The 27,399-nt window shown below is 47.0% G+C and overlaps 1 protein-coding gene across 2 annotated transcripts in view; it reads right to left on the reverse strand.

The window, feature by feature from the left end:
• Positions 1-27,399, reverse strand: part of ADHFE1 (alcohol dehydrogenase iron containing 1) — a 388,378-nt gene that overhangs the window by 241,306 nt on the left and 119,673 nt on the right. For both annotated transcript variants that reach the window (XM_078687223.1, XM_078687222.1), the window contains one exon: positions 13,551-13,705. In XM_078687223.1, coding sequence (XP_078543349.1) covers positions 13,551-13,705 — 155 coding nt within the window. The remainder of the gene's footprint in view (positions 1-13,550; positions 13,706-27,399) is intronic.

Below are 27,399 nucleotides of genomic sequence, written 5' to 3' on the forward strand. Positions count from 1 at the left end.
TGTGAAGGTATCACCATCAATGGCCTCAATGTAAGCTTCAAACGTGGATTTCCACTGCTTCAATGGCATAGGAGGAGGACCAGAAGACTGCAGAAAGGGAGGTGGCGAGGCTACCTTTTCCATTTGGGTGGGTTGCTGCCACTAAAGTCCAAATATTCTATTAATAAGTATCAGTTAAGGTGTCTGTATTCCTCTTTTTTTTCTTTTAAAAATAGAGCATGTATTCACAGAATTCTATGAAGACATAATGCCATGTTGTAACTTTAAGTGCATTGTTATCTGTATGGAATGTCAGGAGAATGCACATCACAAAGTAGAATCATGCGCGAGGAAGTCTGCTCGTGAATGCCGTCGCAGCAAGCATCACAATGCGTCTTCTACAGAGAGCGAGAGCAGAGCGAGGATGACAGCGCGCAGATGTGCAGAACTCGCGCGTTGGCTCGAGAGTAATTAAGTTCGCTTTTAAGCATTGTAACTGATGAGACAGGAAAGCTTGAAACACGCAGAGAAAAAGAAAGTCTTTTGAAAAGAATGAAAAACTCACGGCCCAATTAATTACACCAATGAGGATGCGTGAACGTCGTGCCGCTTCTGGTTTTCTGTAGAGATTGTCACAAGACGTCACGGTTGCTTCGTCTTTGAAACTAAACGAAAGGCAACTTTAAGGAGAGGTGAAGCACTGGACCATCGTCGCCAGTGAAAGGAAGTGACAAAGACGGTTGTAGTGAAGATCTTCCTTTAATCATGTCCAGGCATTAGCTCTCCCGGCAGCAACTGCCAACCCGGGAATTCCACAACACTTAGATGAGGCGGGCACGAGTACAACCACGCTCGTGGAAAAAGGCTTGTGACATTTAAAGAGACAGCACATCCCAACAATTCCTCTCAGTAGATAGAACACAGAGACATCGAATGTGTGAATTTGACTGCAAGAACCCAGACCAGAGGTTGGTGCTTGTCATTCTACAACTTAAAAATTGCACCAGCTGTTGTAATGGGGTATATTTACTAAGACCGTCTGTGGTGTGGCTACTGAATTTGGGATGCCTGGAGTGAATTGAACTCTCACAGTGCAATTTAAGATTGAGGTGCTGAGCCCTGATTTGCTTGGAGGTGTACGAAGGGGACCCCCATCCTTCCAGCCTTGGGCCCCAGACAGGACTGACATCATGGATTAGGGGCCCCCTGTGTGATCAGACCTTCGGTGTCTCTGGTCATTGATCACTTGCACTGCAATGGATAAAGAAAAATAACCCAGCCATCGCAGCATCCTTAAATTGACAAATTCACAGATCTTACTGATGTGAGTGAGGACTCTCGGCGAGGGTGGGAGTCGGCTAGATTGGGGAACAAGGCAGGGTCTATCAGGTCTCAGATACATCAATTATAGATCTACTTAGGCGGGACGTGAGGAACACTGTTGATAGGGTAATGAGGTGCAGGGATGAGTTTCTAAACTAGAAGATGTTGTTCAGAGTTTAAAACAACTGTAGACAAGTAGTTGGCCTTTTCCAAGACAATCTTGGAGTGAGAGGGAGATGCCGAGGGAGGGCCCGCTGCAACATCACCTGACTGGAGTGCTTCTCAGATTGGGTAGAAGATTCCCAACCAGAATGCTTCCTGAATAACTGATTTTGCTCCTGGGTCTGAAAGGCTAACCCCTCAAATTGTTTAATAATCGAGAGAACCCAATACATAGTGGACTTGAGGCTCCTCCCAGAGTTCCAACTTGAACCCTCATTGCGAAGACATTAAACTATAGAGTAACTCTTTCCTCCACCCTGCCCATAGATAAGGAACCATATATTATGAATCTGCTAAAATCCTCATATCATATTCCTTGAATACACAAGGCTTGTACAGCAACAGCAAAAGGCCTTAGAAGAGGATAAGCATAAACTGAGGGCGAAGGCTCTTGAATATAGATTTCTCTACCGGGTGAAACTCAAAGTCCTCCTGGACTTCAAGGTGTATGATTTTGACACCCCATGGGCAGCCTGGGGTTGGGCTGCTGAAATGAAGAACCTTGAGAAAACTGCTACTCTATGTTCTACATGTGACCTGACAACTGGGCCAGCTTATCAAGACCAGACCCCAAAAAAGGTTTATGATGGGAAATGACAGAAAACATGGTCTGGAAAGGTGAAACTGGGAAGGGACTGTGTCGTGACTTAGAACATCATGGCTTAAGAAAGAACTCCCCCCACCCATCTATTATTGGTGATCTTCAAGTTTGAGACTGGCTGCCATGCCAGTCTTACTTAATATGAACAGCCCCAAACCTGCGGCTGCACATCCACTCCTGATGCTAAACTTTGACTACCAGATAATATATGCAGCAATGTCTCATAATGTCCATATCATTAGGGAAACTGGATCAAAATGGTTGTTGCAGCAGTACTCATCGACAAGCACAATTCATGCGGACTCGCAAACACTTCCTAGCTATTTTCACTTCCATTTTCTTAATCTGTATTTTTCTATTTCTTCTGTTGTTTGAGCTGGTGTTTTACACTGATGATGTTTCTCACCTCTATGTAAGATCCAAATGGTCCTAGTCTGGCTTGAAGGACCTCATGTCACTAGCACTGCTAACACGCAAGGCTGTGTTTGAACACACATGCACACTCTGCACAGGTGCAGGATCACAACACAGGTACAGAAAGCAATCAAACCCTCCTAGTTTCCAATTCTTTCTCAGCCAGCAAGATAACAGGCAGATATCTCCCTGGTCCAGCACCTGCACTGAGCACCACATTTTCAGTAGAGAATTTCAATGTGTAACGCTGTTGTGTGGACTTTTATTGAGCTGGAGGCAGGCAAGGGAAAATAAGAACTCCTTGGCAGCCTGCTCGTCTATCACTAAACAACTTTGGACAGCAAGTGGCACTTCATGACTGCCATATTTTACATTAAAATATAAATGAATGTTATCTGGGACTCAAGACCCGAGCATAGAACAATGAGCTGTGAGACCATAAGATCAATTGGATTATAATAAGTAAAATATTTTGAGCCTGATATACAACCATTTGCAAACCAGGGACCGTATTTTACATTGTGCCCAGCGGGCTCAACAAGCATGTGTGCCCGTGTTCTGCATCCTAGGAGCCTAATGGTATTATAGAGTGCCTGCAGATGCTTGTGCATCCTGTTCTAGAATACTGAAAGTGCTGATGCAGATGTAGTACCAGTGCTATCATGAGAGGACGTTCCCTCATTTGTGTGGGGGGTAGTTCTAGTTAGAACTATGTTTCCATACAAAAGCATTTTCTGGTTTCCACATCTTCATGAAACTTTCCCAAAAAAAAGTTTTATCCACCTCAACCTCTTCCTGGAAAGTTTAGGGGTGATCCATCAAGGGGGGACAAGAGAAGACGGAGGGGTTACGAAAACACATTTTCCTCATTCATAATTCCCTAGGAAAATTAAGCAGCGATACCGCAAAAACAGATGAACGGATTTATAACAAATTTGTCTGAGAACTAGATCTTGGCCCAGAAAGCTTGTGATTTGTTATTCAGTCTTAATCTGTTATGTAGTTTTTGCGCCATTAAGGCTTGATCCAGCGGCCTATAGAAAATATATCATAAACAACGCTACCCAACTTCATAACCTATAAACAAAATTCTATACTAAATATGGACCCATTTATAAACCTGACATATTTTGGGCCTACTGAATCAGGTGGTCAGATTAAATCTATATACACATTATCTACAAACTATATACATTTTTATACATCTGTGAAAGGAATATTGTCATTAGAATAAAACTTAACCATTTAAATGACCACCATTGGCGACGTGATCTAGCTAATAGTAACCTACACTTCTGAATAACCAAGACCAGCTTGTTTGTCAAAAGTAAGATTTTATTTACTAAATTATGGTATATAAGTTGATAGTTTTATAAATGAATTTTATTAGCAATAAAGCAAGCATGATTGTAAAGAAATGTGAGAAAATACAATTTAAGTAAGTGAATCAAAATTAAAGTGAATATATAAAGTTTAGCAATTCTAAAACCTAATTCCCTAACTGAGCTAAATAGATAGAAATTAAAGTAAAGTTCTTTGAGGATTCTTACGTGCTCCACGCAAAGTCCGATAGCACATCACCCTCATCGGAAAGTCAGAAAGCAGCAGCCAGCCCATTCCTAGGGGCATGACTTTTTATACCTTTCTACGCTAACTAAACCACGCAAAGGAAAGTTTTCAGAAATCTTCGACGTCCCATTGGCTGAGAGTGACAAGTGACATGTCACCCACTTTTCAAAAGTTCCATTAGATCATGTTTCATAAAGACCATTGTCTCTTCCACGTGAAACCAGGAGCTTCCTGAGTTTGCAACAAATGTTCAAATTTGTTCTCACTACGTCCAAGCAACTTCCGCGGATGCCAAGTTAAGGCTGACAAAATGTTCACTTTCGACCTTGGCCATGTCCGACAGAATGATGACAGCACATCAGTTTTTGCTTTGTGAATGCAGCTTTGATAAACGCTTTAATTCAGAATGGGCGTCTCGTGACTTTTGCAGAATTACAAGTCAGCTCTTTTCTGCGACTCAAGTGACTAGGCCCAAAAGCAGGCAACTTAAGCTTTCTAGTATAAAACAAACACAAGAAAAGTATTAATGTAAGAAATAATGTAGATTCTGTATCCACCCCAGGATTTACTAATTAATTAACCCACCCGATTAATCAAAATGTTATCTAGCCATTGCAAACAAATAAAGCAGCGTTTATATCTACCAGTCTCCGTTATTCCATGAGACTTAAATGCACCTAGAATAGTAGAAATGACATCACACAAACAAGGAAAAGCAAAACAAGCACATGCTTCTTTTAAGTTTGCAGCAGTTAATAATAACAAAAACGAAAACAATAAATTATTTTATTATTTTGCACGAACAAAAAGATGCAACAATTATGCACGTTCATGAGCACACATGTTAGTCCCCCCATGTGTAAAGTTTAATTTAAGTTGTATTAGCACGACATATCACAAATCATTAATTTTATTATTCATGTTATGGAAATATGACTTCACGAGTTTAAACAAAATTTTGTTTTCTATCTCGCTCCATCAGGCTAAAAAATGTTGTATATTTCACTCTGTAGTAGATCCATGAAGCCATTAGATCTCAAGACTAAATCTGGTGGTACGCCACCAGAACAACCATGATGAGGTGGTAGCCATCTAAGAACTGGGTAATCAGTCCCACATCCTGAAAAAGAAGTGAGACAATGATATAAGGGAGCGTGCTAAGGATACCTTGCCCCTGGGGCCCCAAAAAAAAATGTTTCTGAAAATTCGCAGAGGATCTGGGAATCTGCAGCAAAATAAAAAAAAGAAAAAGGGCAGGCTCACACGCTAGAAAATAAAACTCCCCAGGCTGTGCAAGGTTTGGCATGGCAGCGTATTTAAATATTTAGCAAGCTCACTCACTGGGTCCCGGGAGCCTATCCATGGGTCACAGTATTTTACCTGCCCACAAGATCGTGGACAGGGAACACTTTTCTGCTCCCACCCGGTGGGAGCTTTGAAAATGCTCCCACCAGGTGGGAACAGACATTCATTTCCCTGCTAGTGCTCTTGCAGGCAGAGAAACTCAGATTGCTCCTGCTTGGCGGGCGCATACAAAAACAGCTGCTCCCGCCAGGCAGGAGCAGTGCTGGCTCCCAATGCACCCAGGATGGGTTCATGCGGAGAGCCAGCGGGCCGCAGGGTCACTTCTCCCTCTGCACTCCCCAACATGGTGTTTTGTGGGTGCTTCGGGTGGGCACCGGGATTCCCACTTAGGACCCCTGGGGCCATAAAGGCTAGGGGAGGTGGGCTGCATACTCCCTCCTATTAAAAAAAGAGAACCTGGGGATTGGGTTGCCTGGGCCGTAATGACTTGGGGGGGGGGGGGGGGCATGTTCACCCTCTTCCCAAAATAGGCCCAAGGGGATGGAGTTCCCAGGGTTGTTAAGGGTTGGGAAGGTGAAAGGATTGGGAAGGTGAAAGGGCTGGGAAGGAGAAAGTGTTGGGAAGGTGGGCTGTGGGCCAACTTCCCTTTAAAAATAATACGGCCCCGGGGGATGGGGTCCTCAGGGAGTGTAGAGGCTTAGGGAAGGCAGCTGCCTTCCTAACAATTCTATAAAAAGGGTGATCCGGTGGGCATTGGGACACCAAAATAAATACTAATTGAGTGTCAGGAGCCGCTCATTCATTATTCACTGCTTCTTGAAGCGACCTCTGACCCTGTTCGCAGGCAGGTCGCTCCCCACGCTGCTGCACGGATCTGCCTGCATTGTTTTAGCCTAATCTTGTATTTTTCCCCTGTGCCTAACTTGCTTTCTTGCCCAGACTTGTTTTTATCCCTCTGAGCCTGTACTTGCTTTCTTGCCCAGACTTGTTTTTATCCCTCTGTGCCTGTACTTGCTTTCTTGCCCAGACTTGTTTTTATTCCTCTGTGCCTTGCCCAGACTTGTTTTTATTCCTCTGTGCCTGTACTTGCTTTCTTGCCCAGACTTGTTTTTATTCCTCTGTGCCTCTACTTGTTTTCTTGCCTAAACTTGTTTTTCCTTCCTGTGCCCAGTTCTCCTGCCGCCCCCGCCCGATTTTCCCCCCCGACGCTGCGTCCCTGTGGCCCCGCCCTCTGCAATCCCATTTGGCGCCCCGCTCCCGCCTCCAAGCTGCTCCTCCCTCCCACATCCCCTCATATGGAGGCCGAGTAGCGGACGCCCGCAGCGGACGTGCCGCAGGCGCGCCTAAGGTAAGCTCGTCTGCGCCCGTCTGGCCTGGACCATGCCCAGCGCCAGGACCCCTGGACCCCACGAACACCACAACGCCCGCCACCGCTACGATGCCAGAACTCTCCATGCACTCAACACCGGACGATCACACACCTGTTTCCTGGACACCCCGAAGCGCACCCACGGAGCTTTTACCTGCCGGAACTGCAGCTTCACAAGCAACCGCCCCACCATGCTGCCGACCACGAAAGACCCTAACCACCTCAGATGCATCCTTCTCAACACCAGCTTCGCCCGCAAACACGCCGTTGAACTCTGGGACTTACTCTACTCAACCTCCCCAGACGTCGCCTTCCTGATGGAGACCTGGCTGAACCCCGCGTTGGCACCTGACATAGGCATAGCAGTCCCGGAAGGCTACAAGATCACCCGCAGGGACCGCACCAACGGAACAGGAGGAGGAATCGCCATCGTCCACAGGAACACTCTCAGAGTCTTGACCAACACCGAGTACACCCTCAGCACCCCCGAACACCAGATCCACACCGACCCAAACACCACCCTCAGAGGAACCCTCATCTACAGACCCCCCGGACCCGGACCACAGTTCAGCGACTCCATCGCCGACTTTGTCAGCACAAATGCCCTCGCCTCCATGGGCTACATCCTCTTCGGGGACCTGAACTTCCACCTCGAGAACAACAACGACACCAGCTCCACCACCCTGATCGACAACCTAGCCAACCTTGGACTCAGACAACTCATCACAACACTCACCCACTCTGCCGGTCACACGCTTGACCCCATCTTTTCCGCAAGCCCCCACGTCTCCTTCAACCACACCACCGAACTCCACTGGACCGACCATCGCTGCATCCACTACACCTTCAAGAAACCCACCACACACCACTGCACCCAGCAGATGCCTCGCCACTGCTGGAGTAAAGTCACCTAAGACCAGCTAACCACCACCCTCGCCCAGAGCCTACCCACCGACCCCGACACCGCCGCCCGCAACCTCAGGCAGTGGATCAATGACTGCGCCAACACCCTCGCCCCAATCAAGAAACCCTCCAGCAGTCACACCAACAAGAAAGCCAGCTGGTTCACTGAAGACCTCTGGGCCTCCAAGCAAACATCCAGAAAGCTGGAGAAGATCTGGCTCCGTGAACGAACACCGGACGCCACGCAGCCCACAAGAACGCCACCCGCACACATCATCACCTCATCAGATCTGCCAAAAGGGCCTCCTTCAAAGACCGCCTAGACAACAACATGCACAACAGCAAAGAGCTCTTCAACATCGTGAAGGAACTCTCCAACTCCAGGTCCAACACCAATGACGTCCCACCCTCGCAAGACCTGTGCGACTCGCTGGCCACCTTCTTCCACCGCGAGATCACAGACATCCACAACAGCTTCAACGCCATGACTACCCCGACAACCACTGACACCTCTGCTCCCAAGACCACCATCCGCTCCAACCGCCTGCTCTCTTGGACCAACAGCAACGACGACGACACCATAAATATCATGAACACCATCCACTCCGGATCTCCGTCAGACCCATGCCCACACCACATCTTCAACAAAGCCAGCACAGCCATCGCACCCATCTCTGGAAAGTCATCAACACCTCTTTCGAATTAGCAACCTTCGCGGAGAGCTGGAAGCATGCCAAGATCAACGCCTTACTCAAGAAACCCAAGGCGGACCCTAAGGACCTCAAGAAATTCTGGCCCATCTCCCTGCTCCCGTTCCTGGCAAAGGTCATCGAGAAGACAGTCAGCGAACAACTGACCCGCTACCTCGAGGAGAACAACATCCTGGACCCTTACCAGTCCGGGTCCCGCAGCAACCACAGCACCGACACTGCCCTCATCGCCGCCACTGATGACATCAAGTCCCTGTTGGACAACAGAGAAACGGCGGCCCTCATCCTCCTGGACCTGTCAGCCGCCTTCGACACGGTCTGCCACCACACACTATGAACACGCCTCCACAATGCCGGGATCCAAGAGAAGGCACTGGACTAGACCACCTCCTTCCTCTCCGGCAGAACACAGAGCGTCCGCCTTCCCCCCTTCTACACCGAAGCCACCTTGATCATCTGCGGCATACCCCAGGGCTCATCCCTCAGCCCAACTCAGTTTAACATCTACATGGCACCGCTTGCCCATGTCGCCCGTCGGCACGACCTCAACATCATTTCCTACACCGATGACACCCAGCTGATCCTCTCCCTCACCAAGGACCCCCACGCCACCAAAACCAACCTTCACGAAGGAATTAAGGCCGTTGCTGAATTGATGAGGAACAGCCGACTGAAGCTGAACTCTGACAAGACTGAGGTCCTCATCCTCGGATCCACCCGGATCCACCCCTTCCACCTGGAATGACTTCTAGTGGCCGACCGCACTGGGAACCGCGCCAACACCCACCGACCACGCACGCAACCTAGGGGTCATTCTCAACTTCACCCTCTCCATGACTAAACAGGTCAACGCGTCTCCTCCTCCTGCTTCAACACCCTCCGCATGCTCCACAGGATCTACAAGTGGATCCCCACTGAAACGAGAAGAATGGTCACCCAGGCCCTCATCAGCAGCAGGTTGGACTACGGAAACGCCCTCTACACAGGAGCCTCGGCCGAACTCCTGAGATGGCTCCAACGCATCCAGAACGCCTCTACACGCCCGATACTCGTCATCCCTTGCCGCAGGCACATCACACCCCACCTGAGAGACCTGCACTGGCTCCCGATCAACAAGAGGATAACATTCAAGCTCCTCACCCACGCACACAAGGCACTCCACAACACCGGACCAACATACCTCAACAGACGGCTCAGCTTCTACACCCCCACCCACCAGCTGCGCTCCGCCGACCTTGCCCTCGCCACAGTCCCCAGGTTCCGAAGAGTGACCTCCGGTGGCAGATCGTTCTCCTACCTCGCCGCCAAGACCTGGAACACCCTCCCCATCCACCTACGGCAGACCCAAGACCGGCTGACCTTCAGAAAACCCCCCCAAGACCTGGCTTTTCGAGAAGTAGCAGCATTCCCCACCCCAGCACCTTGAGACTCTCACGGGTGAGTAGTGCGCTTTACAAATGATATGATTGATTGATTGATTGGTTGAAAAGCACCGCATAATGCCCTGCAAGGGCTTTTTGGTTTATATTTGTGTGAGCTTTTTTATGTGGTGGGGCTTCAAGGAGAACAGCAGCCCCCCAGCAATATTACAAAGCAGGTCATTAAATTGATGACCCACTTAGAACTTACCATGTTTTTTAAGCACTCCTAGCTGGAACACTATGGTCTTAAGCTGGAGTTCATGGCCCTCTTGTGGTTGTTTTTATGATTGTATTTGGTGGGCTTAAAAATGTTAAAAGAAAGCATCAGAGACATGTTCATTTTATTTTTTATAATAACACTAGGTCTCTAAATCTTTCTTTTAACATTTTTCAGCCCACAAAATGGCTTTATGTATGGTAATAAAATATTACTGTACTTAAAAAAAACCCATAGAAAATTACTGAAAAACCAAAGGTTAAAGTGGCGTAATAGTTGGTTGAAAATGTCAGTTAAAACATGCCATTTGAAATTAACAAAACCACTGAAATTCCCAAGTTATAGTTGTCTCAAGTAACTATAACCTGCACCTTCACCATAAAACAGCTTATGACCTCACATATTACATCACTGATTACATGTTCTATGACATTATTGATAAGATCACTGATGACAAACCGTACATGTGGGGGGGGGGGCACAATTTACATCTACTATAAGGCACAAGTTACAATTCTAGTTTATGGATAGATATATGCATAAGTGATACCAAATTGCTTTGCCCCTGACAAAGGCTCCAAGGAGCTGAAACACATCGGACCATACCCGACAATAGATCATTTTTTTTCTCTTCACTGCATACATCCTGGAGTGCCTGTCATCTTTCTGTGGAAAGTTTTGGGGTGATCCATCAAGCACGTGGTCCCAAAACGCTTTTCCGCCCATGTAATGTCTATTGGGATGTTGCAGTTTTTGGACACAGCTACAGTTCGAACCGCTGAACAGAATTACACCAAATTAGGCAGAAAGCTAGATCTTGGTCCAGAAAGAACTCTTTTTGTAATTTGGTGTAAACCTGTTCAGTACTTTGGGAGTTATTAAAGAAAGAAATGTAAGATACCGGACGCAGATCCATTACAGATCGACCCAGGAGGATGATTCACGAGGCTCTCTCTGGCTGGCCCCCACCTGAAAGGAAAGTTGAGGCCGCTATTTTGTTTGTCGCTTGCCTGGGGGAGGGTTACATAAAGTGTCAAAACACATAAGGGGTCAGGATACATGTATCCTGGCTTCATAGAAGACATGGCGAGGTTCCTGAGGCAAGAAATTGACCAAACTTATTTTTTGGGGGCCCGAACTGAGGATCCGCGGATACTCGTGGGGGATCCACAGTTACCCACGGGCGATCCGCGGATCCGAAGCTTATTGGAAAAAATGAAAACTCATACACCGTACCCCCAGCACGAATGGCCAAAGGCTGTGCGCATTGTGGTGTTGGGTGCATGTGTGATACCAATCAATCAATCAGGGAATTGTGAAGCACACTACTCACCTGTGAGGGTCTCAAGGTGCTGAGGGGAAGCAGCTCTGCTCAGTCAAAGAGCCAGGTCTTGAAGGTATTCCTGAAGATGTGTAGAGTAAGGGCGTGTCTGATGTTGATTGGGAGCTCATTCCAGGTCTTTGCTGCGACGTAGGAGAAGGCTTTTCTACCTGTTCAGGCTCTGCGGATGCAAGGGATTTTGGCGAGGGCGAGGTCAGCAGATTGCAGGTTTCTCTTGGGTACGTGGATGGATATTCTTTCGTTAACATATTGGGGTCCGATGTTGTGGAGGCATTTGTATGTGTGGGTGAGTATCTTGAAAGTTACTCTCTTCTCAAAGGGCAGCCAGTGGAGGTCTTGCAGGTGTGGGGTGATGTGTTCTTGTCGGGGGGCGCTGAGGACGAGTCGGGCTGCGCTGTTCTGTATGGTCTGGAGCTTGCTGAGCAGAGATTTGTTGATCCCAGCATAGAGGGCATTTCTGTAGTCTAATCTGCTGGTTATGAGTACATGGGTGACGGCCTTTCTTGATTCACGCAGATCAATTTGAAGGTCTTGCGAAGGATGCGGAGGGTGTTGAAGCAGGTGGAGGCAACGGCATTGATCTGTCAGGTCATGGAGAGGGAGGAGTCGAGTATGATGCCGAGGTTTCAGACATGGTACGTTGGAGGGCTGCAGAGGGCGGTGGGCCACCAGGTGTTGTCTCATGCAGAAGGACTTCTGTCTTCTCCGAGTTGAGCTTCAGGCAACTGCTGCCAATCCAGGTTGCGAAGTTCTTCATTCCTTCCTGGAAGTGGAGTCTGGTGATGAGGGCATCCTTGGTGAGGGAGAGGATGAGTTGGATGTCGTCTGGGTAGGAGACTACGCTGAGTCCATGCTATCTGACGATGGCGGCAGGGAGGCCATGTAGAGGTTGATGAGCATGGGGCTGATGATCCTTGGGGTACTCCGCAGCTGATCTCTGTGGGTTCGGAGAGAAAAGGAGGAAGTCTGATTCTTTGGATTCTGCCTATGAGGAAGGAGCAGAGCCAGTCAAGGGCAGTCTCCTGTAAGCCAGTGTGGTGGGAGACCGTGTTGAAGGCTGCAGAGAGGTAGGGCAGGATCAGGGCCGCGGTGTATCCTTGGTCGAGGAGTGTGCGGATGTCGTCTGTGGCGATGAGTAGGGCGGTCTCGGTGCTGTGGTTGCCGGGGAACCCTGATTGGGAGGGGTCGAGGATGGAGTCCTCTTCTATGAATTTCGTTAGTTGGACGTTGACTATCTTTTCTGTGGCTTTGGCCACAAAGGGGAGGAGAGAGATGGGTCGCTAGTTCTTGAGGTCCATTGGATCTGCTGATGGCTTCTTGAGGAGGGGCTTGACTTCTACGCATTTCCAGTCATCGGTGAATGTGCCAGCTTGGAGGGAGGCGTTGATGGTGCATCGTGGCGCCAGTGTAATGGCGGCGGAAGCTCTGTGGAAGATGTGTGGAAGGCAGGGATCCGTGGGGGCTCCTGAGTGAATGCCAATCACGGTTGATGTGGTGTCTTCAGTGGTGACTGGGGTCCAGGAGGAGATGTTAGGCGGACTACATTTACTTTCTTTAAATTGTTGTAAGTTAGTACTGGCTGGGATTCGACTCATGTTTTGGGGAATTAACATACTTGCTCATTAATGGGAGTATTCTTTTGATTTGCAGTGCCTCCCTTGAACCACTCTGTGGCTTCCAACATACTCCCATCTTTGGCCATTTCATTCCCTATTTTTAGTGACTTATCCATTGGAAACGCCCATTTTTCAGACCCTGTATACCTGTATAACTACTTTAAACTCACAATGAATGCCGACTTTCCTATGTTGTGTAAGTGAACTTGAAATTTCACACTCAACCAATTTTGCTAATCACAAAAAATGCATGCCATGCTCAAGTGTTGCATATATGCATTGGGCACGTCTCTGCAAGACCTTCTACATTTGTGAATCATGTCTAGAATCCAGTTAGCGACAACTTGGTATCTACACAGACACACACACAGACGCGGGTGCACACACAAGCTATGAACCTCAATATTATGAAACCAAAATGTTGGATTTATATTTGGAATTGATTGTGTCTGTATAACATCACTTATTTACATTATAATGTGGTAAATAGAAAGTAATGACTCCCAATGCTGTTGTATGCATTTTTAATATTGTAGGAATGCAGGGGGAGTGTACATACCTTGAGTCAGTTGGCTCCACTCGAACTGTGTCGTACATTTTGAAGCAGACACCATTCTTTGCTAAGGAGTCCAGTACAGCCTTTACAGGGGGAAGGGTGCTCAGGTTCTTATCTGTCATCACACACACTCTTCCAGCTCCCATATTCTGAAGATCCTACCAGAGTATGAAATAGTAACAGTAAGGTTTGGCTTCACAAAGCAAATAAACATGGCTATTGTTTTAAGGAGATGGTGCAGAAGTCAATAGATTCATGAACATAAACGTTTAGGAATAACTCTCCAGGGACTGTGTAGAGTCATTTTATTTTGATTCAAATGTTTATTTCACAACTTCTCTAGACAAACTTCTAGCATTATTTCATCAGCAGTACGGGAGCAATATGACATCATTATGAACAAAGAACCTAGATTAGGAATGGCATATTTCTTCCAATACAGTCAGCAGCCCTCTATTTCTAGTAAACGTGTTGATACTGGATGTGGGGAAGAATGTAGGGTATAGGAGTGGTTATGCAAGACGAGGAAAAGAGAATAGCAAACATAATAGATATCTACTAAGGGGCCGATTCTGATGCGGTTAGGAAATCTTCCCGGTCGAATCGGTTTGGAAATGGTTTCCGACCGACTCGGATCAGGAGAGTCTGACAGACTGAGTATGATGCAACCGGATGCTTCCAGATATGATTTGGTTGGACTCCCATTGACTTCCAAGGGAGCCTATGTTCCTAACCGCATCGTAATCTGCCCCTCAGTCGGAAAGACACGTTCCTGCTCTGATTCAGAAGGAGCAAATGCTGTTAGGAGGCTTTCCTAACCGCATCGTAATCGGGCCCTAGGTGGGAATGCTTTCCTAACCGCATCAGAATCAGGCCCATAGAGGGAATGAGGCGTTTAAAGGTACAGCAGGGAAAGTAAATTTACTAAAGGACCATGGAGGTTAACACGAACTATTCAAAAAATTGAGCCCAGTAAGTCCCAACACAGCCTTCAAATGTCCACGGGTAGCTCACAAAGTGTGTGATTTATTTAGTTCTTAATTGGTTGATGAGACAGATCAGCTGTTTAAGAAATAAGCAATAGAATTTGTGCAACTTTAATGCTGCAGGTTCAAATACCAACAAGCTTGCCTCATTCTTTCACCTGTTCAACATTTATACATTATGAATTAATTTTTTATGTTTATGTCTGAATGTCTGCTCCCTTCAGTCAAACTCATTCAAAATGTTAGACATTAAAAAACTTTAGGGACAACTCTGATAGGACGAATGTAGAAAACAAATACATAGTTAATCTTCCTGACAGCTTGTGTTTTAATGCCATAATCTTAAATTGCCATCCAGTGCTACACTGATCTCAATTCAGGTTGTGCTGCACAATCATGACTCAAATAACCATCTCTCTGATGGCATGCACCATTGGAAAAGTGTTATGAATAGCCTGAGTTCCGAGGTAGAAACGTCTGCTTCAACTTCGGTGGTTCGACATTTGAATTTTAAGGAATGTGCGTTCTCTGACTGGGAGAGGGTTGCTTTCCAACGGTCAGGGCTTTGAAAAATAAGCTGGAACGCCCTCCATCTTGCTGACTACATAACTCTTTGATGCTACCAGAGCATTCAGTTGAGTTTGGTCTTTTGTCTCTTTGATGGACAAGTGTGAAGCCCCTTCTGAAGCTCTGCTGGACTTTCCTGCTTCTGTCACTGATCTAGCCTGCACGGGGGCCAAGAACCAGTGCAAGGAGTTTGGAGAAGTATGCCCGGCACCTAGAAGTTTTCTCTAACATTCACCAGGGATTAGGGAAGGACAGCTTCAATAGCCCACTGCTACAAGTGTGCTCTAACCCCATACATCAACTTTTGTTTTTATTATCTTGAGACTTTGATTTGTTGCAGAGTTCAAGCACCTGATTGGCCTGAGTGCTAACCAAACAGAGAGTGGCTTGACTGGTCTTGTGAGAACTCATGTATGTCGTGTCCATTAAGAACTCTCGGTACACAGATTTGGGGGTAATGTCTTTATTTCTTCCTTATCACTTCATACTATGCTCCCTTTCTCCTCACCCCGGTACGTCACATCTCATTCCTGCCCCCCTGGCCACGGCCAGCTGTGAACCAATCCCTGTTCAAGGATGGATGGATGGATGTAACAATTCTGAAGGGTTCTAATACTCCAATACTAGATCACCCCCAACATTTGCTGTGCAGCAGATTAACTACATTTGAACAATCAAATTTCTTCAACCTGTCTCCGAGGTGGATACACATGCCTTCCAGTCCGTGTGGTGATCACTTGATGAGGTGTGGCCTTGTGGGGTTCCACTGACTCCAATTCGTGAACTGGAGGTACTGGTGGGCTTTCTCTGGCAGAACCGGATAGCTCCAAGGGACAGAAAATCTGTTTGATATGCAATACATCTGGAGTGATGGATCTCCTGGCTCTTGCCGCCATGAGCGTGTGACCTTTCATCTCCACTACTTGAAGCAGATCTATTACAAGAGGGATGTCAATTGTCCGTCTTTGCCATTAGTAAAGGAGAGCTGGTGCTTGTCTGACTAAGGTAATCTCAGCATACGTCTTCATCTTCTATTTGTGGTGAGCATCAATGGCTTAAAGTCTTTTCATATTCACTCATCTTTTGGCTGTCCATTCAGAAATCTTTGTTCTAATCACTCACCTAACATGAGGATGGTAGGGCTCTCTCCTGTCGTCAAGTTATGTTATGTTAAAGTGACTTGTAAAGCGCATAGCTACCTTGTCAGGTTTCCCAGACCTGGCCTTCTCAACAAACAAGAGTGCTCTACCTGTTAAATCATAATGCGGGTGGAACAGCCAGGACTTGAACTGATCTTTCCCTCTTGCACCATGCTGCTGGAACATACTCTATAGGGCACTGTCTTGCAAGGTGCTGACCACGCAGATCGATACCTGGGCAGGTGATATCAGTAAAGCCCTAGGTGTGTACCGCCCTTCATGGACACTATAAATATAGTGTTCAGATGGAGAGCGTGAGAAGATCCACAAATCAGAGTAGTCAGGGTGCCCATATTGTTCTATACAAGTCCTGCAGTCACAGATAAAACCCACTGGCTGTCAAAGAGTAGAGGGTTCACAAAATGTAAAGCCTGCCAATATGGTATAGACAAGTCAGAACATATATCACCTTTTAATAAAAAATAAAAAAAACTTGCAAAACTAAGGCAGCATGCCATTGCAAGACTGACTTTGCGGTATACATTTTAACGTGCCCATGTACCCTAGTATAAGTAGGAAGTAGAGTGCACCAGTGGCAACAATTGTATCTTGCAGCACATATATGCAATCAAACATAATGACAATGACACTTAAAATACAACACATGAGGGTAAGTGAAAGCTCCTAAGGTACTATGTAATCGATTCAGTGCCAAAAACACCAAGAGGCAGAAACAGAGAGAAGAAACTGCATCAATTGGAGCCTAGATATATACTAGAACTAGACAGCAAAGACCCTAACAGTCTAAATATGGAAGAGGATCTGTTCATATTCCTCTGAATTCCTTTTTCATTTTATGAGGGAATGCAAAGCAGTAAAAACAGTTAAAATGTAATTTGTTTTGTTTAAACAACAGTAGTAAGCTTGACACGGGTAAATTGTTTAATTAAAGTGTGAAACTATGTTTCTACTGAACTGAACCCCTACTTGGGAAGTACACTTGAAAATTGTGGCTTGGTTTATATTAATGTATTTTGTGAATAGTGTTGGCGTGGTAATATAAGTTGGTCAGCCATGTCAAATTGTTGTGGAAAATGTATACATGAAATGTTCCATCTGGGACTAAATAGTTATAATGAAAGTGCACTCAATAGCATGATTAGACACATTGAATAATATCAAGTAGTATTTCAAGTAAATCCGAGAATATATGTCATAAATGTGTAACATAGAGACACGAGTTACTGACAAACAGATCGAGATTTGTAATCTGTAAATTTTGAAAGTAGCAATGTGAAGTATTGACATTCTTTCCCGTAAATATTATTTTGCTACTCTGAATGGTAACAATGAAAACTGGTGTTTAAACTTTTATGTTCATTGCTGTTCTAAAGTTTGTGACCAAGGCTGGTGAAATATATATATATATATATATATATATATATATATATATATATATATATATATATATATATATATATATATATATATATATATATATATATATATATATATATATATATATATACATATATACACACATACATACATATAATATCCTTTTAGGCATAGAGTGCCACATAAATGATGCAAAAAAAGAAGCAGATCACTCTGGGTAGTTCCTAACTTTAGCTTTTTACCACTCCAGGTACAGTATTACGGCTTTGGAGTGGGAAAAGTTTTAGTCCCTTTCTATCTCGGCATCCTAAACCTTAAAAATACCCTTTCCACTCAAATACCCATGCACATGAAACCCTAAAAATACCCTTGCCACCCAAAAACCCATACCCACCGTAAACCCTAAAAATACTTCTGTAACCCAAATACCCCTACCCACACTAAACCCTAAAAATACCTTTGCCACCCAAAAAACTATATCCACCCTAAACCCTTAAAATAACTTTTCCACCCAAAAACCTATACGCACCCTAAACCCTAAAACAAATCTTCACAAAATTCTCTCAAAAAAAGTGCGCCAGTAATTCCAGTTTTGCATGAAAAGTTTTGGGTGATCCGTCAAGCAGGCGGCAAGAAAAAGGCTGGGGCAAAAAGTGTTTTTCCCATGTTCATTTTCAGATTTTAGACACAGCTACAGCCCGAACTGCTGGAAAGACTTACACCAAATTGGGAGAAAGGTAGCTCTTTGTCCAGGAAGAACCCTTTTTAGGTCGAGGACCGTAGGCTGCGCTTGCGCAGTTGGGTCTGAAGATTTAATGTTTCTTAGTATGGGGCATTAAGCCGCCCCTCTTCTCCATTGGCTGGCCTCGTAAATGCTGGCCAGCCATTGGAGGAGAGGGGTGTCCCTCCCTTTAAGCCCCGTCTTTTCCCGATTCGGGGGTGTGTTTTTTAGGTTCTTTCTCTCTGTGCCGTCTTCAGTCACTCAAACCTAAAAAACACGCCCCAGTCTGAAAAGGACGGGGCTTACATCATCTCTTTATCCATCGGAGCCGCGCCATCACCCAGGCTCACTTACTTGCCCCGCTCGCTTCCTGCTCCTCCTCGCGGCCTGGACGAGGCAGCGCCGGGGTATAGGAGTCCGCAGCCCGCACCATGCGAAGGAAGTCCCGTGCCCTTCTCTGCTTCACCCTGCTCTGGGTGCTGGGCATCGCCTACTATATGTACTCAGGGGTCGCGAGCTGCAGCGGCGACAGCAACAAGGTAATTACCTCCCCCTCCTGCTCTTCTCTTGTCTGTTCGCCACCACCCGCTGCCTCTCCGGCGGCCCTCGGCCCCAGGCTCCGCAGCTCCCGTTATCATTGTGCAATCCTACTGATGGCTGCACACCGAGCCGCAGCCCCCTCTCCCCCGTTCATTGCTCACAGACTCCCTCCTGCAGCCATGATTCATGGCAGTGCTGTCGGCGACACTGTGATTGAAATCTTTTCAAACAAATTTGTTTGCACTATCGTTTTAAACTTGAATTGCACTTATCACTTTAGTATCTTAATACGCTGGCTGGTGGTGCCGGTCATTTCCACTGTTTGTGTACTATCTCCCAACCCCCCGCGCAGCCGACTAGGCGCTGACACGGAAGGGGGCAAAGGGAACCGCCATCTTGGAGGTAGAGGAAGGTCTGCGGACTAGTTGTCGCAGCCTCCCGCCCTCCCAGAGACATAAAGCAAGCAGGAAACGGCGCGCTCATTCTGGTACTCCCCTGAGGCGGAAAGCCGGGGGATTAGGGTCGGAATTGGAGCTTAACGCTGATTGTGAATGTGGATGTGGATTGCATGATTTTAACTGTAATCTTTTTAAAGGAATCTGTTTGCACTAATGTGGATTGCACGATTTTAACTGAAATCTTTTAAAAAGAATTTGCTCGCACTATCGTTTTAAACTTGAATTGCACTTACCACTTTAGTATCTTAATACGCTGGCTGGTGGCGCCGGTCATTTCCACTGTTTGTGTACTATCTCCCGACCCCCCGCGCAGGCGACTAGGCGCTGACAAGGAAGGGGGCATAGGGAACCGCCATCTTGGAGGTAGGGGAAGGTCTGCAGACTAGTTGTCGCAGCTTCCCACCCTCCTCTCGCCCCCATAAAATGGCCACAGGGCCTCGCCGCGCAGCAGGCGGGCGCAGCGGGCGGCGCGCCAAAGGCAAGCCCATCTGCGCCCGTCCGCGCTGGGCCCGCGCTCAGCGCCACAACCCCTGGATTCCTCCAGATCCTCTACAGAGGGTCACATACAATCGAGCGCAGCTCTGGAATCTGGGGGGGGAGGCGAGAACATGGCTGCTTTATGATGGATTCAGATAAAGATCTGCAGGTAGGCCCGCAATGCTGTTCTTTATGTAAAATTAACCTTCCACTGATCATCGGGGGTAGAACTAGGGCCTTCACTCATACCTCCATTTCTAAGGAAAGACGAAGGGATCAAATCACCAACTGCCTACTGATTAATGCCAGATCACTGGTAAAGTACAGCATTGAGTGTGCTGAGCTGATTTTGGATAGAAACGTTCAAATAGCCTTTATCACCGAGACTTGGTCGGACGCAGCATCCGGTCCCGATCTGGTAAAGGCGACTCCACCAAATTACCTTAATTTTGTCCTTGATAGACCAGGTAAAAAGGGAGGGGGTTTGGCTATTATCTATCAAGCGTCCCTTCAAGGAGTCTTTTTCCCAGTGACCTCAGTGGCATGTGAGGCCCTGGGGTTTAAGCTGGAGCTCTCAAATCATCAATCCTTTAAGGGCTGCCTCCTGTATAGACCTCCTGGGACAAAGTCCCTTTTTTTGGAAACAGTGGGTAGCATTCTGGAGGAAGCCCTTTGCACTAACTTCTTCACGGTTTTGGGTGATTTTAACTTTCATTTAGAAGGTATCACCGATGTGGACACTATGGCTCTAGTGGAAGCGATGTCCGCAGTGGGATTGACCCAGGTGGTCTCTGGGGCAACGCACCAGGCCGGCCATACATTAGATGGGATATTTTCGAATAATCCCGATATGGTATTCTCCAAAGCTGAACCCGTGTCCTGGACAGACCATGGGGTGGTGCTATTCACCATCCATAGCCCTCTGGTTAAGAAGACTCTGAGCGAGGGGCAATCAACTAGGATGTGCAGGGCATGGAAAAGCGCTGATGGTTCGGCCCTGGAGGATTTGCTGACAGCTTCTAGGCCAGTCCTGTATACTGACGTGAACAAAGCTACCACCGAGTACACGGAGTGGCTCGATAGGGCCTGTCACAAGTTAGTTCCTCCTAAGTTGTGTCAGCCCATTAGGCCGGTTCCCTCTGCCCCATGTACTCCGATGAGCTTAGAGAAGCAAAAATAGTATGTAAAAAGCTAGAACGGATCTGGCGAGTGAATTATCACAAGCCTGATAAAAAAAGACTAAAAGTCAGCCTAAGGTCATATAAAGATAGCATCAGGAAGGCCAAGAGTGCCTATTACACGGACCGCATTGAGAAGGCCAAGAATTCAGCAAAGGAACTTTTCGATACCGTGGTCGGTCTAACCTCCCCCAAATCGGTGTCAGTGCCTCCCAACATCGAACTTTGTGAATCATTGGCTAACTTCTTCCTGAATAAAGTTCAAGCAATCTTCACTACACTTGAACCGCAGGTGGCCCTCAGCCTCGTGGAGGGGTCCCATAGGGCCTCTCCTGCCGGGTCCTCGGGGGAAATTTTTTTGGCCTTCAAGCCAGTAAATTCCGGCGATGTTTTAAAACTACTGATTGCAACTAAATCAGGCTCACCTCAAGATCCCTGCCCTACGTCAATTGCAAAGCTGGCAGCTGTCCCTATTGCAGACTCTTTAGCAAGCATTTTCAATTTGATGTTTGAGAAGGGCGACTTTCCCACAGTGTGGAAGCGGGCATCCAACCGCCCACTACTTAAGAAACCCTCACTGGATATCACGGACCCTAACAGCTATAGGCCAATTGCCAGATTACCACTGCCAGCAAAACTTATTGAGAAAACTATGAACTCCCAGCTCTGCTCATTCCTGCGTAACTCGAAGGGTCTAGACCCGGCCCAACATGGGTTTAGGGAAGGACACAGCACTGAGACCGCTCTGATCAAGTCCACAGAGGAGGTCCGGAAGGTGCTCTATGACGGGGGCCAAGCAGTGCTGATCCTTTTGGCTCTGTCAGCGGCCTTCGATACGGTTCACCACGCTATGTTGGTGGACCGATTGGAGGGCTGCGGGATCCAGGGGCAAGCACTCAACATTCTGAAGGCCTTCCTGAAAGACCGGGTACAAGTGGTGGCTATGGGTGACTTCGAATCAAGTCCTTTCGAACTCCCCGGGAGGGTCCCTCAGGGATCCTCCCTTAGCCCCACTTTATTTAACATCTACGTATCCTCTCTTGCCCCGGTGATCCGATCCTTTGGGTTCGAGTTAACATCTTACGCAGACGACACCCAGATTGTGGTCTCGGTGCTTCCGGGGAAAGAGCTGGGGGTGGCAGCCAGGTTTCAGGACTGCATGTCTGCAGTCAGTTCCTGGATGGCACAAACCTTTGGAGCTCCAAGTGGTGGCCTACAGATATGGGTTCTCCACCATCTCCGGGTCCAAAGGTGAAGAATCTTGGAGTCATTATTGACAACCAACTCTCCTTCAAACCCCAAGTCAAGGCGTTGACTTCCTCCATACATTGGATTTTGAAAACTATTAGGAAGGTTCTCCCCTTCCTACCGGAGGGAAGCAGAAAGACGGTGGTGACGGCACTCGTTCTTTCGCGCCTCTACTATTAACAGCCTTTTTCTTGAGGCCCAACAGGGGTTGCTGAATAAACTTCAGGTCCTACAAAACGCGGCAGCTCGCCTTATTGGGGGCTTGCCCAAGTTTTCATCAGTTACTAAGGAACTGGAGAAGTTGCATTGGCTCCCGATGCGGAAGAGGATTTTGTTTAAAGCCCTCTGCATTGTCTTCAAGGCACAGCATGGTGTGGGCCCGGTGTTTCTTCAGGATCATTTCCAATGGTACAGACCAGGTAGACAACTGAGGTCTGCCAGTATGGGACTGATTAAAACAGCTCTGATCAAGAAGGCACGCGGGGGGGGCAGGAGCCTTGTTAGGGGAGCAACAAAGGCATGGATCTCCCTCCCTCTGACCCTTAAACTAAACACCAATCTGTTAACATTCAGAAAAAAACCTAAAAACATGGCTCTTTACCCTCAATCTCAGGGAGTTACCACTTCAGCGCCAGGACACCGGTTGGTATTAGCGCGCTTTATAAGTGTTATAAATAAATAAATAAATAAATAAATAAATAAATGTGATCACCCGGTGACTCCCGCGCCGACCTGCGGAGCTACGGGGCAGAAACTAGGAGTATCTGTCGCTGTTCGGCACACAGAGTGCTCCCCGGCATGCACCAAGCTAACCCCCTCACATTCCACTCTTATTTTGCATTGTCCATAGTAATGTTATTATTTCGTGGTTGATGTGTCACTTGCATAATGTGCGATCAGCTCTTCAGCAGTTTGTGTTACTGTTATTTGCTAGTGGTGCTTTGATCTTTATTTGAGGCGACCTCTCTCTTTTACAAGCAAAGGCTCTTTACCATAAACTGTTTCACAGCATTTGTCAGATGGCATCCGCATTAACTCTGGTTTGTTGGATATAGGCTTTTGCAGGTTGCACACTGCAGTGGTACTGTTTTGGATTTTGTTGTGTGTTTTGCTGTAATCCCTTTTGAATATCCTGTGCATCCTCTGTAATGCATTTAGCTTGCTCTGTGGTTCGTAGTGCAGCTCTCTTGAGGCTATGGTAATTCTCCATGCAACAATCCCATCTGTGCTCCGATGGTGTGCACACGCTGGAATGGATCGAAATGCAAATATATTCATAAAGCGCTGCGGTCACCCCAAAAAGTAGAATGGCGATTTAATTAGACCAGCTTAATGGCAACGTACAGACCCCAACTTCTGCCCATTACATTAGTCTCCAACTATTGTCGTGCCCCTTATTGCACTTTGTGATACCCCTGCCTTTTAAAATCATGGTCAGTTGTTACTTTCCTATGTTAAACATTCTGACACATTTTTTTTGTCTATACTTCTCACCCGGTTTGGGTTTCGGATTCTATGGTGTTTATCAGGAGGTACAGTTGATCTTTAAAACGAACACTCCTTGGACAGCATGCTTCATGTTAAAGTGACAGACCAGGAAAATTCAATTTTACCCCAATGACTATAAAACGTGGGCTAGTCCCTCCAAGCGCGAAGCATTTTGGGGGCTGTGGACGCTTCCCTGATGTGCGTCAGCCTCCGATTCTGTGCAGGGATTGGCGGGTGGCTTGCTGTCTGTGCCACCGGTGACCTGATAGCCGTGCGTTTTACAACCGCCCGGCAGCTGAACAGCCAGTGCCCTCTGGGCTAGCGAAGAGACAACGCTAATCGGTCTGACTGGCTCAGTGTGTCTTTGTTCCGGGTGGCACTGGGGCCACGATTGCTGTCACCTCACGGGAAAGGGGGCGTGTGAAGCAGACAGCCTTTTGCCGATTGATCATTCTCTGCCCAACTGGAAATAGCCACGTCCCAGTCAAGCTGCGAGGAGGAGGAGTAGTGGGCGAAGAAGAAAGGAAAAGGCAGAAGATGGGACTTATGCTTTCTACCACTTTTTCCAGGAATCTTTTCTGCTTCCTTTTGCGGGCCCTGCGTGGCTTGTTGGTTTCTTCAAGATCATTTTAAGAGAGATGCCCGCTATCCAACATGTCTGGAATCCATCTGATCCTTAAACGTCTTTCTGGCTCTCGGATCGGTTTCCCATTAAAATGCCCCTAGCATGTATGTCGGTGTCTGGACTAAACTAACCTCTCTCCTGGTTCACTGACGCTTAACTTTGCAGATTACAAGCATGTTGGCTTCCAATGTTAGTGCTTTGAATTTAACGTAATGTTGTATTTTAACTAAACTGTCATTGATTAATAAAAAAACAGACGCACCTATACCCGTTTTCTGTGCCTCTGTTCCCTCCTGCTTGTGATCTGGTTTTTCGTGCCTCTGTTCCCTCCTGCTTGTGATCCGTTTGCTGTGCCTCTGTTCCCTCCTGCTTGTGATATGGTTTTTTCGTGCCTCTGTTCCCTCCTGCTTGTGACCTGTTTTTTTCGTGCCTCTGTTCCCTCCTGCTTGTGGTCTGTTTTTTTCGTACCTCTGTTCCCTCCTGCTTGTGATCCGGTTTTGTGTGGCTCTGTATGTGTGTCTGTGTGGCTCTGTCTGTGTGGCTCTGTCTGTCTGTCTGTGTGTGTGGCTCTGTCTGTGTATGTGTGTGCGTGTGTGTGCGTGTGTGTGCGTGTGTGTGTGTGTGGCTCTGTCTGTGTGTGGCTCTGTCTGTGTGTGGCTCTGTCTGTGTGTGGCTCTGTCTGTGTGTGGCTCTGTCTGTGTGTGGCTCCGTCTGTGTGTGTGTGTGGCTCCGTCTGTGTGTGTGTGGCTCTGTCTGTGTGTGGCTCTGTCTGTGTGTGGCTCTGTCTGTGTGTGGCTCTGTCTGTGTGTGGCTCTGTCTGTGTGTGGCTCTGTCTGTGTGTGGCTCTGTCTGTGTGTGGCTCTGTCTGTGTGTGGCTCTGTCTGTGTGTGGCTCTGTCTGTGTGTGGCTCTGTCTGTGTGTGGCTCTGTCTGTGTGTGGCTCTGTCTGTGTGTGGCTCTGTCTGTGTGTGGCTCTGTCTGTGTGTGGCTCTGTCTGTGTGTGGCTCTGTCTGTGTGTGGCTCTGTCTGTGTGTGGCTCTGTCTGTGTGTGGCTCTGTCTGTGTGTGGCTCTGTCTGTGTGTGGCTCTGTGTGTGTGTGGCTCTGTGTGTGTGTAGCTCTGTGTGTGTGTAGCTCTGTGTGTGTGTAGCTCTGTGTGTGTGTAGCTCTGTGTGTGTGTAGCTCTGTGTGTGTGTAGCTCTGTGTGTGTGTAGCTCTGTGTGTGTGTAGCTCTGTGTGTGTGTAGCTCTGTGTGTGTGTGGCTCTGTGTGTGTGGCTCTGTGTGTGTGTGGCTCTGTGTGTGTGTGGCTCTGTGTGTGTGTGGCTCTGTGTGTGTGTGGCTCTGGTTGTGTGTGCCTGTGTGTGTGTGGCTGTGTGTGTGTGTGGCTCTGTGTGTGTGTGGCTGTGTGTGTGTGTGGCTCTGTGTGTGTGTGTGGCCCTGTGTGTGTGGCTGTGTGTGTGTGGCTGTGTGTGTGGCTGTGTGAGTGTGTGGCTCTGTGTGTGTGTGTGTGTGTCTCTGTGTGCATGTGTGGCTCTGTGTGCATGTGTGGCTCTGTGTGGATAGCTTTTTTTGTAGGTGGCTCTGTGTGGGTGGCTCTGTGTGAGGGTGGCTCTGTGTGAGGGTGGCTCTGTGTGAGGGTGGCTCTGTGTGAATGACTGTGTTGGGTGGCTTTGTGTGTGTGGCTCTGTGTGGGTGTAAATGCAATAGGTCATGCATTTGCGAGCGATTAAGCTATTGGCATTGTAAATGACGATGCCATTTATTTAACGATTAAGCTATTGGCAATGTAAATGACAATGCCATTTATTTATGATTTAAAAAACAAAACAAAAAGTCATGAGCAATGCCAATAGCTCTACCTTTAATAATGCCGAGACCATTGCATTGTAAATGCTTGTTATTATTTGGTGTAAATCCGTTCAGTAGTTTGAGATAATAACTGAAATCCAATTTTGTATATCTAGGGACCTCCACAGCTCCTACTCGGACCCTCCTTGGATTTGCAAATCCACGGGATACTGTAATTGGCTGGCCGCAACTAGAGAGGAAAGTTGTGACTGCCATTTTCTCATCGGGACTCGGTTTCCACCGGGGAAATAAAGTTAAAATGTGATAGAAGGGTTTAGGGTAGAGGTACCCTAACACCATGGTACTAATGGAGGGTCTGTCAGGGACCCCTCAAGGTAGAAAAAAAAATGCCAAAACCTGTTTTTTTCCCCAAACAAAAATCTGCAGATCTTCCCTGATTCGGGTGGATTTGCAGAGCCAGACCCCAATAAAAAAAAATACAACCACTCACAGATCCACACAGACACTCATGCAACCACTCACACAGCTTTCACACACCTACTCATACCCACTTACACACCAATACAGCCACTCACACACCAACTCACAGGCCGTCAAAACCACTCACACACATTCAAGAGCACCTCACACACGTTCTCACACACCCAAACAGCCACTCACAGACTCACACAGCCAGTCTCTCTTTCACACACACACACACACACCCACACACACACACATCCATCACCTACTCACACATCCCCTCAAACACCCAGGTTGCAGGAATGTTATGGTTAGGAAATAGCATTAAAAAAACAGAAACTCACCGGATAAAAACAAAGGTTACAGGGACGTTATATTTAGGTTCAGATGTTACTAACACTAAATAGAAATTTTGTAGTTATAGTCCTAGTTATCTCAAGCAACTATAACTCGTGCCCTACCTATAACTCATGCCCTCGCCATGCACTGCTAATTACCCCACATATTACATCACTCATTGCATTTTCTATGACATCATTGATAAAATCACTGCAACATTTGCAGGAGAAATTAGTGATGAGAAAAGTGTGCTTGGCGTGGGCTCAAGACATAGTAAACTGGGGGCACGAGTTATAGTTACTTGAGATAACTATACTGCTAAATTTCCAATGGCTTTGTGTGTGTAAAATCTGAACCCAACTAGAACGTTCCTGTAAACTTTGCTTTTTTCCAGTGAATATATATATATATATATATAT

This window comes from Lissotriton helveticus, chromosome 4_1, assembly GCF_964261635.1.
Source record: "Lissotriton helveticus chromosome 4_1, aLisHel1.1, whole genome shotgun sequence".
In the NCBI taxonomy this organism is placed as follows: domain Eukaryota; kingdom Metazoa; phylum Chordata; class Amphibia; order Caudata; family Salamandridae; genus Lissotriton; species Lissotriton helveticus.